The sequence below is a fragment of the Podarcis cretensis genome (assembly GCF_951804945.1).
Source record: "Podarcis cretensis genome assembly, chromosome: 15".
NCBI classification, from domain to species: domain Eukaryota; kingdom Metazoa; phylum Chordata; class Lepidosauria; order Squamata; family Lacertidae; genus Podarcis; species Podarcis cretensis.
In genome coordinates, this window is record NC_137185.1 from 5,009,353 (window position 1) to 5,028,996 (window position 19,644).

Consider the following 19,644-nt stretch of genomic DNA (forward strand, 5'->3'; position numbering starts at 1 on the left):
CCAATGTAGCTGAATAGTGGGGTATTTAGGGGCATAGTTAATCTGTTCAATTCACTGTTTGAAGATGTGGTGGTGGTCACCAGCAGATGGCTTTAAAAAGGGATTTGGCAAATGTCTGAGGGATTAAGGCTCCTTCCTTCAGGACCAGAGGCAGCCACCCTCTGATTGCCAGTTGTTGAGGACCATCAGCAGCTGTGGCCTACTCTACTCCTGCCCTGCTTGTGTAGGCATGCGGTTGGCTGTGGCAGGAAACAGGATTCTGGGCTAGATGGGTCTTTGGTCTGATCCAGCAAGGCTTTCCTTGTGCGCTCTTTGCCAATTCCCCACCTTCTGTTTTGTCGCACCAGGGTCAAGGTACAGATCGCTTGCTCTCAACGGAGTCTCACGACGAAGTCACCAACATCCTACAGCAACCGCTGGCCCTTGGTTACTTTGTCTCAACTGCCAAAGCAGGTCCGTTGCCTGACTGGTTTTGGTCGGCGTGTCCTCAAGCACAAAATCAGTGTCCCCTGTTTCTTAAGGTAACAAACCTTCAGCAAAGTCTGGGAGGTGTGGGGATTGGTATTGTTGAGAGAGTGCTTCAAAAGACATACACTGCGTATCATGTAAGTTTCAGGAGAGCTTTTCGGGGTGAGTGGGGGAGTAGCGGCAACGTAGGCGGGCATTCGGTATGTACCAAGTCAGCTGGAAAGACTTGTGTCTGCACTTAACAGCCAACTACTTCGTTCAAAGCAGCAGGGTGCTCCTGCCTGCCTGATCAAGGAAGTGGCAGGTACAGCATCGAGGAGTCACTGGTGGCCAAAGACTTTCAGAGACGTGTCCCACTAAGGTGTGAGCTGTAGCGGTAGCGTAGCAAGGGGGATGCGGTGGGTGCGGGCTGCCCTGGGTGTCATCACTGAGGGGGGTGACCGCAGGGCCTGGCCTGCAGTGCGTTCGAGCCACACAGCTCTCCTGGGGAGTGACGCGGTGACTTGGGCACCTGCAGGCTCCACACTGCCCAAAATGACAATGTGGGGCTTGCGGACTCTGTGGAGCTATTCCGCTGAGCTGTAGAGAGGGAAAGATGCTCTTTCTCCTTTCAGCCAAGCATTCTGGCACTGCCCTTTCGAACCCAGATTCAGGATTTGCTCAAGACTTCTTCTGATCCCTGGCTCTGAGTGCAGCAGTGAGCAGGTGCTTCTCCAGTCAAGTCTGGGGACCAGAAGGCTGTGCCCTGGCTCCAAACTGAGTAGTGGGCGGCTTTGCTAAAACTAGAGAGAGCACCCAATTTCTGCCCCAGGAGGCAAGGATGAGCACTTTGCCCTCTGCTGGGGGGGGGATTGCCTGGGAGCAGGGGGAAGTTGTTGTGTTCAAGAATGTGGAGTTTAGGGGGACCCTTACCCACTACTTTCCCACAAGTTATTCACTGGCTCATTTCTTTGTACTCTGCCTTCCCTGGCTAATTGTCTGTGGCCATCCATCCTATTTTGTAAATGTAGTGAGTGATAGTATAAACTTGGTTACAATTGCATTCCTTGGTTTTTTCCCTGAGAATTTGGGGAGGGGGGTTGTTTGGATTTCTCTGCATTTGGTTGAAGAGGATGAGATGGAAACAAAACCCAGAAAAGACTCGCTGTGTGTGTGTGTTTTCAGGGTTATAGAGGGGACCTTTACTGTGGGGGACACTCACTGGTAGGAGGGCCTCCCACAGAGCTATGCTCTAAACTCTGTCCCTATAGAGGAATTATTATTTGATTATTAGCTCTCTCTCTCTTTTAAAGCATTGTAATAAACACTTACTGTATGTTCTGACTTCTTTTAAAGGCTTCTCTGCACCTCCATGTGCCTTCAGTGCAATCGGATGAGCTACTTCACAGTAAACACTCCCACCCTCTTGACTCGAATCAAACTTCCGATGTCCTCAGGTATGATCATCAGTTGTGTGTGAGGGCATGCAAAATACAGGATTTGTTGTTTTAAAGGTGCAATTCTGCTATTGTAGCCATGCAGTTTGCTACAATCTGCCGGTGGTTTTCTCTTGCTTATACGCTCATTTACACGGCACAGTACGTTGAATTTATTTTAATACATCCTTCAGCACTGAGAAATTCTCAGGTTGTCTTATGAAGCTGTTCTCATAATTTATCTTACTAATGGACCAAGACCAATAGGGCAGGTAATGTGTGTGTGTGTGTATTGTGCAGACACATATATCTTTATATCTCAAAACATTAAAGACTCCCACATTCATTCATTTCACTGGGTCTATTTCTGAGTAGGATTTAGTTGAATAAAACCTACAGCTGTGCACACTTCTTGTGAGTAGGCCCCTTTAGCTCAAGAAGGCTTCCTTGTACCACTTGGGTTGAGTGAGGTTGTGTCTACTCTGTCCCTTGGCTGACTTCCAACCTTCCCATGCATGCAGCTCCTCCCTGCTATATACACCTGGTAGCTGGAAGTGAAGCATTTTGATCCTGCCTCTTACTGTAATGTGGGTTAATAAATTATATCCTAGTGACCTGTGCTGAAAAAACTGCAAAGCCTTCCCAATAATGACTTCCTGGCTGGTCCTTGTTCCCTTCTTTCCTTCTCCCAGGTTTGTGTTGGAACAGTACAACGCACTTTCCTGGCTAACCTGTGATCCTGCGACCCAGGACCGGCGGTCGTGTCTCCCAGTTCACTTTGTGGTGCTGAATCAGTTGTATAACTTTATCATGAATATGCTGTGATCTTTATCTGAACTGGGCAAGGAGAAGAAAAACACAACAACCAGAGCAACAACAAAAAGGGAAAGGATTATTTCGCTGCAGGACTAAGTTAATTATTCTCTGTGCAAGTCATTTTTTTGTGATTTGAGGGAGGGGAATGTCATTTTTGGTCACTTCCAGCAACTATTTGGTTTTGACTTGCGGTGGGGACTGCATAACCCAGGTGTTTAATTCTCCATCTGCCCCCTGCTTTTGTTGGTGTTTTGCCTATACCAGACTGATTGGAGTGATGAATTGATCAGTCGAAATGTATTATAACACATCTTTTTAGTAGCAAAGTAACCATTCTCTCTCTCCCCCAACCCCATCCCGTCACAGTATTTGTGAAGAGTATATGAGCCATAGGCCCCAGCCATGTTTAATGAATATTTTAAAAAGTATGAGCATGGAGACAATAAGAAGACAAACGAGGAAGGAAAAAAACCAGAATTTGTCGAATGCTTTTGGAACACTGCAATGTTCTTGTATCGGATTATAGTACCTAGTATTCAAAAAAAAAAATATGCCTGCATCTCTTATTTATTGTAAGTTTTTAAATGTATAAATTGTCTTATATTTCTTAACCTCTTTTATAAAAAAAAAATTTTCCTAGAAGGTTTATACCGCCTTCTTGCTTTAAAGCAATTGGTCTAAAAATATATATGTAATCGTCTTAATTGAAAGTTGCGGTAGGTTTGCTTTTAGAGTATTATTTTTTTGTAAGGGGGGGTTTGAGGGTATGGGGACAGTAAAATTTGTATTTGGTCTTGATGTACAGTTTAATGGGGGAATATAGGAGTTGGGGCGGGAGGGATATAAATGTCCATGCCATTGTGTGTGGGAGATTTACAGCTAAGCTGTAGTTGCAGATTATACGTGTACAGTAATGAAGTTCACTGTGTTTATATAAAATCGAAGAGAAAAAAAAAAGGTACCGGGTCTTACAGCAATTTTATATCACACCTTTGCAGAGTTAACATAATGGCAATATATTAAAAGAAGTGATATTGTTAGGTGGTTTAACTTGTAGTGAGAATTTAAAAAAAGAATAATAATATTAATAATAATAATAATAATAAATTGTTTTAATTTTTTTTGTATTTTTGTTGAGGGCCGAGACTAGTTTTTTCAGGCCTCTTCCCATTTTTCAAGCAAGGAGGGTGTGCTTGCTGCAAGGACCTCCTGCTCTTCCACCTGTGCGTTTTAGCCAAGAGAGAATCTGTGTCACCCGATGAAATCGCGACACTTTCTTCTTCTTCTTCTTCTTCCTTTTAAAAATGCCCTTCCCTTCAGTGAAGCTGTGTCACTTTCATCTTCCAAGTATTTTGGGGTTCATCATTAGGACCCCATTCCACCTTCTCCGTGTTTGGATTAAATTACCATGAAACTGCAGCCACTGCTACCCTTCCTGTCCTCCTTTTATGGTTTGGAATTTTAGCCCAACTTTAGCTACTTTATACATAGTACTATATAAAAAAAACACAATAAGGAAAACCCAATCAGTTTTGATTCTAAGCTTTGATATGCATATGAATTGGAATATGGTGTAAATAGGTTCTCAGTGAATTCTGGTGTTTGAACTTGATTCCACTAATGAGAGAACAACCTCCTTTCTTTTGCTCTCTCTCCTCTTTCCCACTCCCCCGTTCTCAGGCCTCTTGATCTAATCTTCTTATTGGTTTTGACACTCTGTAATGGAAGTTTCAGGCTCCCCTTTTGAAATAAACATCCAGGTTCCAGCATGGTAAAACGCCAAGGGAACGGGCATGAACTGCGCCACTCCCACCTCTTCCTCCCTTCTGCCTGTGAACCCGATGGCTTCGTCTTCCTCCTCCACCCATGTATCCATTCTTCAGTTGCTTCCTTCCCTTCCTGGAGGCAACACTTTGATCCCTCCCCTTTTCATATCTGCACGCTGCCGCTTTCAGAATTACTGTGCCCATCCAATTGAAGGTCTTCCGCCATGCAAGGTTGGCCCTGAGGCTGTGTTTCCATCCACAAATATTGAATCTGGACGTTATTTTGCAGGTTGTGTTAGGGCACCATATTCCACCCGAGTGGAAGCACTCGTGGAAACAGCAGCGGCAGCCACATCGGCGGGTAAGTGGGACGCTTAGGAAAGTTGTTCCCACCACCAACCACCTGCTGCTGCTCAGCTTCGCTTTTGGAGGTTTGGTGAGCAGTGGTGCAGACTTGTTGAGGAAGCCTTGTTAATAGCACAGGTCACCAACTTGTCAGGCGAAATGGCTCACGGACCCTGTTTTATAGTGCAGGCCTAACCATGTCTACTCAGAAGTAAGTCCTATTGAATTCAGTGAGGCTTACTCCCAGGTAAGGGAGTTAGGATTGCAGCCCTAGTATCCCAAGTCTTCAACCCCCCCCTCGTAATACTCAGTTTCTTTCTTTCCAAAGTACTGCAATTGCAAGTATTCAAGATATTTTTGAAATCATGTGAAGTATGTACAGCCTATTTAGACCTGAAAGCATTTCTTTTTCTGTGAAAAAACAAAACTTTGAATTTCTAATTAGAGTATATCAGTGGTGGCGGCAGCAAGCACTAGTAGCAACTTTTCTTGGTGTGCAACTTAAGTAGAATTGATGAAGATTTCCTGTTCATCTTAAAATTTTACAGAATGCTGACTGAAAACCCCCCTATTTTGTTGCAAGATGAGAGTTATTAACATTTCGATGTGCTCATAATACTATATGATGATGTAAGTGCAGGTATTAAAATGATCTGCGTCTCTTTTATCACTGGGGTGAGCTTTTTGAAGTAAAACTTGGCCCCCTAAATTAGGGATTGATGTTTAAAGTAAGTGCAACATAATCACATACAAAATTTAAATATTTGGGGTTGCATTTTACATTTCTGCTGTTTATTGCATTGCATTTTCTCTCTGTGTACACCTGTATTTGATATTCAAGTATCTGTTAACGATAGATACTCTCCAGATGTTTCCACCTCCCTAAAGAGTGGTGCTAAAATTATTTGCCTAGAGCAGAATATGAGTCAGCCAGCATTAAGTATTTTCCAAGCCTCGTGGGAGTTCAGTCGGAGAGCTTTAAATGTGTGCTTAAACTTCCCCACTTAAACCAGTGGAACTTAAATGCACTTTGGCTGGACCATGACTTTGGGTGTAGCACTGAGATTGCACAGAAGTCCTCAAAACTCCAGAATGGACTGTGTGTTGTTGACTAGGGCAGTGTTTCCCAACCTTGTGCCTCCAGCTGTTTTTGGACTACAATTCCCATCATCCCTTGCCACTGGTCTTGCTAGTCAGGGATTGCTTGTAGTTCAAAAACAGCTGGAGGCACAAGGTTGGGAAACACTGGACTAGGGAGCTAACTTCATAGGTCCATTTCAGGAAGATCAGGTTGCCCAGAGATTCTGCCATTTACCTGTTTAAATGATCATCGCACGGTGGTGGGACAATTGGCCTTAGGGAATAAGATGCCAGTAGAAATCAGATTTAAATTAATTGCCATGGAAGCATCCAAGGGATGTTGGGGTTAGGGTTAGCTGTTGACGGACCTGTCTGGACTCAAGTAAATGGCAGAGGAAAGAAGTTTGAACAGCTGGAAACAGTTACAGGTAGGTAGCCGTGTTGGTCTGCCATAGTCAAAACAAAAAATTTCCTTCCAGTAGCACCTTAAAGACCACCAGTTGGTCTTTAAGGTGCTACTAGCTGGAAACAGTTTATTGTGAAGAAATCCCCAGCACATTTCAGGTTAAAACTATCAAAGCACAGCCCCACGTGGCTTTATCTTGTACCTATGGAAAGGTTATTTAACTTTATTCTCATTGAGCTATAGTATTGCTTCGTAATAAATAGTTCTTCCTTGTAAGCCAACCAAAGGCTTCTGCCTCAATTTTCTGTTTGTCCCATACAGGCTACACAATGCTTTGAGGATTTCTGTGTGAATCCATTTGAAATGCTGAGATTTCTGTGTTATTTTGTTAAGGCTCACAACTGGTGTTCCGGCTTGCAAAACACTAAATAGCAGAATTGCCAAATCACCTTGGTGTAGGACTACCCCGATTTTGGATGCTGCTCAGAGTAGGATGTCTGCCTTATCTTGCAAATGAAAACAAGACTTGGGTCAGAGTGCCACCTGCCAGAGTTTGCTAAAACACAGTTTCTGTCTCTGTCTCTGTCTCTTTCTGTGTCTCTATCTCTCCCCCTCCCTAGACAGAAAAGAGAAAATTCATTTTGAACTAAAACATAGAAAGGATTGGAATGTTTTTCAAAAAGGCTAGGAAGTTGAAGCATGGGCATCTATCTTTCGATTTGTGGACAGCTTTAAATTGATGAAATGGCCAAGGTTGGGAAAGCCTCGCAGGCCTTATTGACTTTTTAATTCATTAGTAGTGCTGATTTATCAATTCACAGGGCATGTGCATACTTCTCATGGATGGTCAGAAGGCAGCTGAGGTGGTAGCATTTCTGCAAATCCCTAGCCAGCGTGAGCTATAACTTATGTTCAAATTGCTTGGTTTCCACAGTTGTGGCCTTAGATGCACACCCTTTTCTGCAAGTGTTTCTTAAACCTCTCATCTTACACATCCGTCTGTATGGCACAGTTAACTTACTCCTTTTTTTGTATTTGCCTGCTCTTGGTAACTTATTTTTCAAAGCCCTGCATTATTACAGAAAGCTCACAGGTGTGTTTAATGAAGCATATTTTGTCTTTACTGCAATATCAAAATGTGTTACTGGAAAACACTCGGATTTTGATCCTGTTCAAACTGCCCTTGTGCCCTGCAGCTAGCTTTGGCACAGACTATTATTTTGTTAATTCTTAGCCATGTATGCAGACAGCATTGCTTTGGGCTGGGTTTTCCTTCTTGTCAGCTTGCTTTGTCAATTAGGCCAATTCTGCTATTAGCTGTCCTGACACAAAATAAATATATAATAATAATAAATTTCTCGAGATGACAAAATGTGTATCACCTTTGAAAATAATTTCAGTCTAAGGATCCCAAATCACATATAGAAAATACCCTTTTCTTTGCATCTGTTTCTAAAGGAGTAAAATTTCACTTTGAAAAAGTTAATCCTCAGGGTCAAACTTTTCAGGAAAGTTTTAATGTATAATTAGTAGGTTTTCCAAATAAACTGGATTTGAGAACCTTGGAAACACTTACTTGCGTTTTAAAAGTTGTGGCATCGTTACTGGACATGTTGGTTTCATAAATGTTCTTTTAAAAAGCTGGGTCACTTTAACAGGGGGAGGAAGAGGAGATTTCTTAAGTTCGTATTCAGCAGTGACATTTAATGGTCCAAGTCTCTCTCTCTCGCTCTCTCTCTCTTTATTTAACATTAAGATAACAAAAAATACAATAAAAATAAGGAACAAACACTATTGTTGCAGAATGCCATGAACACTGAGTTGTACAAATTGTGATTGAGGAAATGGAAAAAGGTTTATACTTTTTAAAAAAAATTCAAATGGAATAAATTATTCATGAAGCCTTCCTTCATTGTGATGTCTCTTTGTTTTTTTAAAAACAACAACTCCACATGACCTTAAAAGTGACAGTTATCTGTATGGGTTGGTTCCTGAATCAGAACTTCTTCTCCCCCTCTTTTTTTTGTATTTTTATCCAATCTTTGTTCCACTAGGCTCAGTCTAGGCAGTATTCATACTTGATCCCTCACTCACTTTATCCTCACAACTTCCCTTAACACTCTTAAGCAGGGTCAGCAAACTTTTTCAGCAGGGGGCCGGTCCACTGTACCTCAGACCTTGTGGGGGGCTGGACTATATTTTGAAAAATAAAAATGAATGAATTCCTATGCCCCACAAATAACCCAGAGATGCATTTTAAATAAAAGCACACATTCTACTCATATAAAAACACCAGGCAGGCCCCACAAATAACCCAGGGATGCATTTTAAATAAAAGCACACATTCTGCTCATATAAAAACACCAGGCAGGCCTCACAAATAACCCAGAGATGCATTTTAAATAAAAGCACACATTCTACTCATGTAAAAACACACTGATTCCAGATGAGAAGGTGATTGAGCCAGATCTGGCCCCCAGGCTTTAGTTTGCCTACCCATGCTCTTAAGCAGCACACCACACTGACACCATAATACTCGCCACTGGGGCCTAGTGACTGTAAGAGAAGCTCTGCTGGGTAAGAACAAAGGTCCACCTCACCCAACATCCTGTTCTCACAGTGGTTAACATACCTACAGGAATCCCACAAGCAGAACAGAAACTTTTTCTCACAAGTAGACTGCCTCTGATGATGGGGGGTAAGACATAGCCTTCATAGCTAGTAGATATAGATAGCTTTATCCTCAGTGGAGGTAGAACATGGTCAGCCCTGCACTTCTTAAAAGCCACCAGGTAAGAAGTAGCCAGCCACACATGAGATCAGATGGCACAGAATCCTGCTTAGTTCTTTTTTAAAAGCCCAGAGCCCTTTCTGGTTACATTACAGAGATGTTCCTGAAATGCTTGGTGGAGCCACAGAATTGTAGGTGAATAAAATTTCCCAAAAGTCAGAGATTCAGTTCTCTTTTCCCCGATTGTAACTAGCAAAAGCAGAATAAAACACACTGATTTATGCAAAGCTGTTCATGTATCTTTCTCTCCTGTCATTGCTCAGACGTGAAAGATGTATGGCGACAGAAAGTTAGAAAGAGGATCCTATAAACTAACATAGCTTCTTGGACCACATTGTGACTTCCGCATCCTCACTCTTACGCAAGGTGGACAGAAGGCAGCCACCACCCTAAACACAAAGGGCTACTCAAAATATCAGTGTGGCAAAGTAGATCATATTTTTAATGTTAAAAACAGCATTTTAGCAGCAATGAGTAAAACAGGGATAGGAAACCTTTGGCTGTCCAGATGCTGTTGACCTTCAGTTTCCATCATCCCTGCTCAGTAGCCATGCTGCTTGAGATGGATAGGAGCTGGAGGGCAACAGTTCCACCATAACTGAGCTAAAATATGCCTTTAATTATGTCCATATATAAAGTACTTTTAAGTTCCTGGTGGCCTGAATGGAGGACAAAAATATCAGCTACTTTTAGGCTTAGGCACCCACGATCCCTTGAGATGTTCGTTCCTGCAGTGTCTTGCTACTTGAAATTTAGCCATCACATGGAAAGAACCTGTGTGGCTCCTTTATCCTTAGGAACATTTTTTTCTCTCCAGAATAAACCGGAAATAGAGTGATATCTTTACAACTACCACTCTCCACACACCTCACCCTGGACTGCTGCCCTTCTCATTTAGCATTACATATATACATATTATGGGGGACGCAAGTGGCGCTGTGGGTTAAAGCCTCAGCGCCTAGGGCTTGCCGATCGAAAGGTCGGCGGTTTGAATCCCTGCGGCGGGGTGCGCTCCCGCTGCTCGGTCCCAGCGCCTGCCAACCTAGCAGTTCGAAAGCACCTCCGGGTGCAAGTAGATAAATAGGGACCGCTTACCAGCGGGAAGGTAAACGGCGTTTCCGTGTGCGGTTCTGGCTCTGGCTCTGGCTCTGGCCAGAGCAGCGATGTCACGCTGGCCACGTGACCCGGAAGTGTCTCCGGACAGCGCTGGCCCCTGGCCTCTTAAGTGAGATGGGCGCACAACCCCAGAGTCTGTCAAGACTGGCCCGTACGGGCAGGGGTACCTTTACCTTTATATACATATTATAAGGCATAGAATAGACGTGTAAAATAAATTGTATTAATAACATAAAATGACTCAATTTTAAATGACAAGCTGTTATCCGCATCTACTTCTGATTTGCTTCTTTTTTATTAACTTTGTTACATTTAGAGTGGGATCGTATCCAACTTAAAAGTCATACCCACTGAAATGAAGGAAGCAACGTTAAGTCCTGCTCTGTTAATTTAAATGGGTCTACTCTTGAGTATGCTAGATGTTGGCTGTAGCCCAGAATCATTTCTCCCTTCTAAGTCACCTGGGGAGAGTTCTCGTTTTTTGCATAAACGCTTTAAAATGACCATTAAGAAACAACAAGGGTTAGCCCCATGCTGCTGTCTTACAGGCGGGCAAAGCACTGAACTCCGGGCGGAAAGAGAGGAGAGCGTGATTGAAGTCACTTCCGCCCTCACGAAGGCGGGTCCTTTGTCGTCATTCTGCTCCGCGCCGGAAGTTGGGCGCTGCCCGGCTTGCTCGGCGCCGGCTACTGTTGGGAGGAAATGACGCCGGAAGTAGTGTCTCATAAGGTTGTGTACGAAGGTGTGTGGTTGTTTCTGGGTCGGGGTGGGCAGGTGGGTCTGCTTCTCTTTCCTAGGTAGGGCTTGGACACCTGGGTTCCCATTTCCCCCTTTTCCCCATTTACCTGAGACTCCTGGGTTCTTTCCTTAGGCACAGCCCGTTTCCTCTATCGCTCTCCTGCGTTTGCTCCTTCAGTGCCATTTATTTATCAGTTTATTATATTCTATGGATACCTCGCATTTCCTCTGGTAGCCTACATGGCTCTTTTCCTCCCCGTTTTATCTCCCTAACAGCCCTGTGAGGTAGGTCAGGTTGGCCAGCCAACGGAATCCATGGCAGGGTGAGGATTTTAAAACGTGGCTCTTCCCAGTCCGACACTTTTAACTCGGCCTGCCCCATCCTGGTGCCTTTCAGGTGTTGTTGGACTCCAGCTCCCATCAGCCACTGCATGGCCAGTGGTCAGGGATTATGGGAGTTGTAGTTCAGCAACGTCTGGAGGAGCACCAGGTTGGGGAAGGCACCTTCTAACCACTGTGCGACACTACCTCTCAGCCTCTGCCTAATTTCCCCACCTCCTTTTTTTGCACCCCTAACTGAAGGAGGGAGGGGATTGCCCTTTGCATGCTCATTTAAAATGCTGTTGTAAAATAACTTTTCATTGATAAAGCTCCATCCAGGTGCTTTGCAAAGTATGAGAGGAGCGTTAACAATCTACGGATGGGCACATGAGAGACAAATGTGAGGGAAACAGTGACTGGGATAAATAGGGGAAGAATATGAGGTTTTTGTAATTAGTCCAGACTTTGGCTGCAGTCCTAACCCTATTTATCTGGGAGTATGCCCCATGGAACTCAGTGCACCTTCTGAATCGACATGGTTAGGATTGCATTATTATTACCAGTTACAATAAGACTTGGGCTAGAGAGAATGTAGCACTGACCTTCCAAGGGAAACTTTTAGCATAAATGATACTGTTATTAGCTTTGTCAGGGAAATGTAGAAGGCTTTGGAGTTCTGCAGAATGCTTCAGGGAGGAAGCATTTAGTGTAGCTTGAAAACTTGCTTGGTCCCCCACCCCCTTGCATCAGCATCTCAGTTTCAGGGGAATCCAGTAAATCACCCTCAACAAACCATCTTTACCACAACAATTAGAGAAAGATTATTCTAGGGCCTTAAAAAATTAGGATAATTGGACAAAGTATATTTTGTTCCTCAGGTGTTTGCTATTTACTTATGACATAAACTAATGAGAGAGCGTTCTGCAGTCCTGTGTTACTTTTGCACATTGTATTCTTATTGTCTTGATTTGTTTTATCCTACAGGGAATTGCAGCCTGTGTTTAGAGATGAAACTAGCCGTTTCTTTGTCTATGTGCATCTGTTGAGGTAGGCTGCTGCCTCTGAAAACTCATCCTGCCCTAAAGCTGCTAGTCCCTAAGATTTAACCGTATACTAGCACCTGCTGACTAACAGTTAATTTCCTGGAATTTTGGATCTTCATCCGACTGCCACCTGACCCAGCTTAGCTTCCTGCGGTATTGTGGTTTCAAGACACCTGGGGAAATGGCGGACTGCTCGGCACTGCAGTTCGTCAGCCCTTATGCTTTTGAAGCCATGCAGAAAGTAGACGTCGTGCGCTTAGCGGCCCTGAGTGATCCAGAGCTCCGGTTGTTGCTGCCTTGCTTGGTGCGGATGGCCTTGTGTGCCCCGGCAGATCAGAGTCAGGGCTGGGCCCAGGACAAAAAGCTGATCCTTCGCTTGCTTTCTGGAGTAGAAGCTGTCAACTCCATCGTAGCCTTGCTGTCTGTGGACTTTCACGCTTTGGAACAGGATGCCAACAAGGAACAACAGCTTAGGTAACTAAAAGGAGCAAGCCTGGGATTGGGAACCTGAGGGGGCTTCCAGATAATGTGTGCACTCTGTCTCCCATCAGCCCCAGCCAGCACAGCCCAATAATCAGTAGCCCAGCAGTCTTTGGAGGGCCACAAGTTTCTAGCCCTGGGTGAGGCATTTCTGGAGGGGGATGTGCTCCTTCAGTCTGTTTGAGCAGTTGTGTGTTCTGTCCTCTCGCTAGGCATAAGCTTGGAGGGGGTGGTGGCGAGAGCATCTTGGTGTCTCAGCTGCAACATGGCCTCACCCTGGAGTTTGAACACAGCGATTCTCCACGGCGCCTCCGTCTTGTGCTTAGTGAACTGCTGGCAATTATGAACAAGGTGAGTTTCTTCCCTCCCCCTGCCTTAAGGAACTTCTTAATTTGTACAAGATTCTTCTTTTTCTTTCCTTTTTAAAGAATTGATTGGCAGATGCCCAGACTGATTTGAAGTACTTTGGCAGGGGTTTTCGCCTGTTGTTTTTTTACAGTGGCAATGACAGGATCCTTCCCCTGCTAGCACAAAAATACAAAATTTCAGCGTACCGCTGAAATGAATAAAGTTGGGGTGGGTAAAATAACCATCCGTGGACTTTTGCGTGAAAGGGTTGTGAGCTCAGTTCAGGTTTGGTGGTCTCACAAATTTCAAGTAGTGAGAGGTCCAAGAATGACAGAGGTCCAAGTAATGGTTTTACCAAACTGCGGGTGGCAGTGGAAGACAGAAGTGCCTGGCGTGCTCTGGTCCATGGGGTCACGAAGAGTCGGACACGACTAAATGACTAAACAACAACAAACAAACTGAGAGGTCCAATAATTTTTTTGGCAAACTGGGATTTGTTTATTGGTTTTATAAATAGGAGGGAATCTGGTAGAATGGTTCCAGCTACATATAAAACAGTGTGGTCTTTTTAAGGGTAAGCAGGATCAACTGAAGAAGCATTAGATAAATTGAAACATGGATCTCATTACTGGAGTTATTTTTTGGGGGTTATAGTTTTTTTAAAGGAAGGAAAACAGTAAAAGAAAAAAATAGAACTATATGTATTATAGCAGGTCAAACAGAAGATTCTTTATTTATGTTTGTATAATTCATTGTGCTGTAAATAAATGTAATATGAATTCTGAAGTGGGGGTTATTTACATTTATAATACAGTTTGATATGATAATTTTTTAAAATGGTAGTTAGAATAAATTTCCTGGACTCAGAATTATTTAATATTCAGCCTATATCTTTTGCACCAGCCTTCAGTTGGTTGGTGGATTTTGGGCTACCAGTAAAACGAAGAAAGAAGATCCCGCAAGTCTGAACATCTGCCCTCCCTGGGTGTTCTCAGGCCTCACAACTGGTGTGTGTTCTGTTTTAAAGAGCCTCTCTAAATACAACTTTTCTTTGCAGGTGGCTGAGGCCAACTGTGAGTTTTTTTTCAAGTCGTCGGAGCTGTTTGAGAGCCCTGTTTATTTGGAGGAAGCCGCTGATGTCCTCTGCATCCTCCAAGCTGGTGTGTGCTCTTTGAAGTCATAAATGACTTGTTCCCAAGCTGTGTGAGGGGGCCACCTTGTGCTCCTTGGAGCAAAGGTGGGATATAAATGTGATGATGATGATGATGATGATAATAATAATGATGATAATAATAATAATAATAATAATAATAATAATAATAATAATAATAATAATATTGTGGCACAGAAAGAAATTTCCTCTCCACTGGGAGGAAATCCACAATTACTGCCAGTGAGAGGTTCCTTCTCTCCCGAAGTATTCACAAATGCTCTCCCGATTTGACTCTCAGGACTGAAAGTTGTCGGTGGGCGTTGCTAATATTTTAAAACTATTTCAATTCAGAACTCCCATCGCTCTTGCCTATTGTGGACGTGGCTGAAGCTTTGCTGCATGTGAAGAACGGCGCTTGGTTCCTCTGTCTCTTAGTAGCCAATGTTCCCGACAGCTTTAACGAAGGTAACCTACACAATTCATACCAAACTCATTCTCTGAATGTGGTTCCTTTTGTGTAGCCAAAACAACACCATCCAAGCACAGGTGGGGAGGACTCGGCAGATTTGGGGGGACCCCAGGGGCATACGGGAAGCTCAAAAACCGCCCAACACAGACTCATTATGCTCAGTGGGCGTGGAAATGCTGATAGACTCAGGGTGAGGGGAGTGGGTCGAAACAGAGTGTTTTGCAAAAGGGTATGGTTGGCTGGAGCCCTGAGTAGGGGGAACACTGTGCACTACAACAGATTCACTTGTATACTGTAACTTACAGCTTTCTTTTACTTCAAATCACACAAAGACACAAACACTATCTATTACCAGTGCCAGCTACCTGGGGTAGAAGTTGTGGCCAGTTGCTGGCAGCTGCTGTTTTATAGATGGCAGTGGGGCACATAAATTGCCATTAGCAATTTGCAGCTTCCTCTTCCTTTACAAGCCATATTTCTGTTATTGACTTTCTCCACTGTGTGTCTTCCAGAAGTTTTCTGGACTACAGCTCAGATCAGCCCCAGCCAGCACAACTGTACTAAATCCAGACATTCGCACATGCCTTTGGTACACGACACTCCTGAGTGCCGGGTTTGTGCATAAAATAAAATTAGACCGAATGGCAAAGGAGCAATTTGGCTTCTGAACACATTTAGCTTAGGTGAGATTTCCCCTCCCCCCCCCCCCCGAGAAGAGAAATTTGCCGAGTCTTGGAATTACCAATAGCCGCTAGGAAATTTTGACGTGGCGTCGTAATGTTTTAAAATAGACAGGGTTTTGCAAAGGAGAAGCAATTTATGTCCGATGTTGAGGGGTTGTCAGATGACAGAGGTGGTTGCTCACGAGTAACCAGGCAGGACTCCGACCTGTCTTTTACAGGCTTTATTAGGTTAGGTGCAAAAACTATTTACAGTGCAGAACCCCAAAGTTCATGTCTGCCTCAATCGCTAGCAGAATCCGGGAGTGCTTGTTTCCGGGATGTCCCCCAACATAAAAGTCTTGTTACGCTCAGCCTTTTCCTTCCCTCTTTGCGCTTTAGACCTCTGCGCAGGGTGGGCGACGGAAGGGGCATGCTTCCCTCCTGGCTGGCTTGGCCAGGAGCGGTGCTGAGGCTCCCCCCAGCATCCTCTGTGTCAGGGAAGAGTTAGAAGTTTTCAGTTTATCAGAGGGAGAAGGCATTCCCCAAGGGGGGAAGGAGAGCAGTGAATCTAATAGAAGGGAGCAAGAGGAACAACAGGGAGGGACCGTCGGTTCACAGGAAAGGCAAGGGTTCAGTTCTAGCTCAGATTCAGAGGAGGGGAGATACAGGCCAGCTCTAGCCAGGAGGTTAGAAAAAAGAGCGGGAAAACGAAGGGAAAGGTGCCTTCGCCATTTTGAGGGTGGCTGGTCATGGAGAAGCAGAGCTCAGAAGGTATCTGAAATAAGTGACTCTGAGGAATAATAGTTAAGAACTGTTTATAAGATTATTTTGTTAATACACAATAAAAAGTTATAAAAGAACAAGAAGCGTTTGTGTGGTGATCTGAAGAGGACAATGACCAGTTCTGACACTCTGGTCCTTTCATGTCTTCCCCACTGGAGGTGGGGCTTTCCTCATCGCCAAAAGAGGAACTGCTTCGCAAGATTTTCGGAGGCTCCCTGTAACACAGCTGCCCCTCTGTTTCCTGCCCCTGTTCGATGGCAGTTCCCTGACAGGGGTCATAACCAATCACGCACAGTAACCCCCCTCTCCCTTTGGCTGGTTTCAGTGTGCAGGGGCTTGATCAAGAACGGCGAGCGGCAGGACGAGGAAAGCTTTGGAGGCCGCCGCAGGACAGAGGCTCTCCGCCAACTCTGCAAGATGAACCCTGCCCAGGCACTGAGAGTCCGAGGCATGGTGGTAAGTCTTTGCAGAAGAGCTGAAAGTGAGCTTTGGGTTGCTGGTGGGGTGGTCGTAATGGCTGGGAGACCTGCAGGCTGTTCAGGAAGGAGCAGGGCTTGGAGGGAGGGAGATCCAGTGGGTTTCTTGGATGCAAGTAGTGGCTCAGTGCTGTATTTTTAACAGGCAAAACGACATCAACGCCGTGCTACAACTGCTATCGTCAGCTGTCTAAGCAAAGGACTGCATGGCAGGGCCTGCACATTGTGACCTGCTGATTCCTAGATATGATATTTGGGTGGGTGAAGGGGTCCCAAGAGGGCTTCCAGGACTGCTCCTCATCCAGGGCAAGGCAGCCACAATTGCCACAGACATCCGCTGCAACTTGAAGAATTTGTGCTTGAGCTTTGTTTTTCCCATACTTCCTCTCCTTTACGTTCCCTCGCTCATCGTGTCTTTTTTATTATGTGCAGGGATTGCCAGAGAACCAATTTTTATAAGTTGCTCTGAGAACCTTTTGGGCTTAAACGAGGACAGGGTATAAATGCTGTAGATAAAGAATGTCATTGGTTCCTGTCCCTTTTGTGTCTACACGTCTGCTTGGGGGAATCGCCTTCCAAATTAAATATTTTTTATTTATGTATTACATTCATTTACTGCTCTTTGTCTGAGGATCACAAGGAGGTTTGCAAGTATAAAAACACAAAAGACACATAGCCTGATCATGAGAAAGACAATACCATCCTGCGCCCAGATGTAAAAGACCAAATAAACACCTGAGCATGTGTGGCTTTTTCCACTTTCTGTTTCCTTTTGGGTCAGGTGGAAGAGTGCCACTTACCTGGACTTGGTGTTGGTTTAACTCTGGACCACACCAAAAACGAGTCTTCGGAGGACAGTGTCAGTGATCTCGTCTGCTTTGTCAGTGGTTTGTTGCTGGGGACCAACGCTAAAGTCCGGACTTGGTTTGGGACTTTTATCCGGAATGGGCAGCAGGTGAGTGTTGCTGACATTGCCTTTCCTTGGGGTCCTGGTGCTTTAATTAACTACGTCTGTGAGAACGTCTGTGAATTCTGAAGGTTCTCATGCTGCTTTGGAAAAGTGGAATTTTATGGATTTGGCTCGAAATGCAAACCGAATCGGAATTTCTGCTCCATCCCTGATTCTGACTCACATGGGAACCTAAAGCCTTGCTGTTCTCCCAAAGAGAGGGTATGGTGTAATAGGTAGAGTGTTGGACTAGGTCCTGGGAGACCAGGGTTCAAATCCCCACTCAGCCCATGAAGCTCACTGGGTCACCTTGGAGTCAGTCCTTGTCTCTCAGCCTAAGCTGCCTCATAGGGTTGTTGTGAGGATAAAATGTGGAAGGGAGGATAATATGCACTACCGTGAGCTCTTTGAAGGAAAAAGTAGTATATAAAAGTAGGAAATATAAAGTTATATATAACTTTTATATATGTAAAAGTTGTGTGTGTGTGTGTGTGAGAGAGAGAGAGAGAGGGAATTGTTGTGTTTTATATGAATTTGCCAATGTTTTATAGATAGTATATAAATCTAAGAATTAAAAAGAACTATACAGTATGTGTTTGTTTGTTTGTTTGTGTGTGTGTGTGAGCGTGTATGAATTTGACAATGTTTCACTGAAATTTGTTAATGGTACAAGGTATTTATGTTTTTAAACGTGAGTCCCTTGAACTGTAACAAACAGCTAGCAAGTCTAGCAATAGCAATAATATCTGTTTTGAAAACAGAGCTTTAGAGCACATTTGAGCTTTTTAAAAGGACCCCTGACAGTTAAGTCCAGTCTCGAACGGCTCTGGGGTTGCGGTGCTCATCTCGCTTTACTGGCCAAGGGAGCCGGCGTACAGCTTCCGGGTCATGTGGCCAGCATGACTAAGCCGCTTCTGGCGGACCAAAGCAGTGCACAGAAACGCTATTTACCTTCCCGCCGGAGCGGTACCTATTTATCTACTTGCACTTTGTGCTTTCGAACTGCTAGGTTGGCAGGAACAGGGACCGAGCAACGGGAGCTCACACCGTCATGGGCATTCGAACCGCTGACCTTCCGATTGGCAAGCCCAAGAGGCTCAGTGGTTTAGACCACAGCGCCACCCACGTGGCGCTTTTTGAGCTTTTAAGGGAAGCTAAAGGGTGGGGGGAATGTGTGTGAATCGGAAGCTGGTAAGGCCCTTTCCAAGGATTGCGCTGTTTTTGCTGGGATTGTCGTCTCGTGACGTTTCCTCCTTTCTCCTGTGCAGAGGAAGAGGGAGACGGTCAGCTCAGTGCTCTGGCAGATGCGTCGTCAGCTGCTCCTGGAGCTGATGGGGATCCTGCCCACCGTCCGCAGCATGCATGTGCCGGAAGAGGCAGAGGCGGACATGGAGCCCAACGTCTCCGTGTACTCTGGGCTGAAGGAGGAGCACGTGGTCAAAGCCAGTGCCCTCCTGCGTCTCTACTGCGCTCTGATGGGCATCGCGGGGCTGAAGTAAGCACTTTGGGGCGTTCTTTTGTCGGCTTGTGCGTACAGAAGCACACGCAATAAATAGCACTTGTCAGGGATGATAATTCACCAAGACATTCTGGTGGCATAATAATAATAATTTATTATTTATACCCCGCCCATCTGGCTGGGCTTCCCCAGCCACTCTGGGCGGCCTCCAAAAAAATATTAAAATACAGTAATACATCAAACATTAAAAGCTTCCCTAAAAAGGGCTGCCTTCAGATGTCTTCTAAAAGTCTGGTAGTTGTTGTTCTCTTTGACATCTGGTGGGAGGGTGTTCCACAGGGCGGGTGCCAGTACCAAGAAGGCCCTCTGCTGGTTCCCTGTAACTTGGCTTCTCGCAGTGAGGGAACCGCCAGAAGACCATCAGTGTCGGGGTAGAATGATGTGGGTGGAGATGCTCCTTCAGGTCTACTGGGCCGAGGCCATTTAGGGCTTTAAAGGTCAGCACCAACACTTTGAATTGTTCTCAGAAACGTACTGGGAGCCAATGTAAGTCTTTCAAG

At 44.7% G+C, this 19,644-nt stretch overlaps 2 protein-coding genes across 5 annotated transcripts in view; both read left to right on the forward strand.

Moving 5' to 3' along the window:
- Nucleotides 1-8,203, forward strand: part of MED13 (mediator complex subunit 13) — a 109,897-nt gene extending 101,694 nt beyond the window's left edge. The window contains exons 28-32 of the mRNA XM_079955362.1: nucleotides 348-521; nucleotides 1,804-1,904; nucleotides 2,576-5,944; nucleotides 6,081-6,292; nucleotides 6,403-8,203. Of these exons, the coding sequence (XP_079811488.1) occupies nucleotides 348-521; nucleotides 1,804-1,904; nucleotides 2,576-2,708 (408 nt within the window). The 3' untranslated portion in view covers nucleotides 2,709-5,944; nucleotides 6,081-6,292; nucleotides 6,403-8,203. The remainder of the gene's footprint in view (nucleotides 1-347; nucleotides 522-1,803; nucleotides 1,905-2,575; nucleotides 5,945-6,080; nucleotides 6,293-6,402) is intronic.
- A 2,689-nt stretch (nucleotides 8,204-10,892) lies between these two features.
- Nucleotides 10,893-19,644, forward strand: part of INTS2 (integrator complex subunit 2) — a 35,721-nt gene continuing 26,969 nt past the window's right edge. The window contains exons 1-8 of one of the 4 annotated variants that reach the window (XM_079955422.1): nucleotides 10,893-10,945; nucleotides 12,247-12,779; nucleotides 12,998-13,136; nucleotides 14,191-14,293; nucleotides 14,638-14,751; nucleotides 16,526-16,656; nucleotides 17,458-17,631; nucleotides 18,894-19,120. In XM_079955422.1, coding sequence (XP_079811548.1) covers nucleotides 12,487-12,779; nucleotides 12,998-13,136; nucleotides 14,191-14,293; nucleotides 14,638-14,751; nucleotides 16,526-16,656; nucleotides 17,458-17,631; nucleotides 18,894-19,120 — 1,181 coding nt within the window. In that variant the 5' untranslated portion in view covers nucleotides 10,893-10,945; nucleotides 12,247-12,486. The other 3 variants (XM_079955425.1, XM_079955423.1, XM_079955424.1) reach the window with 3 other exon arrangements.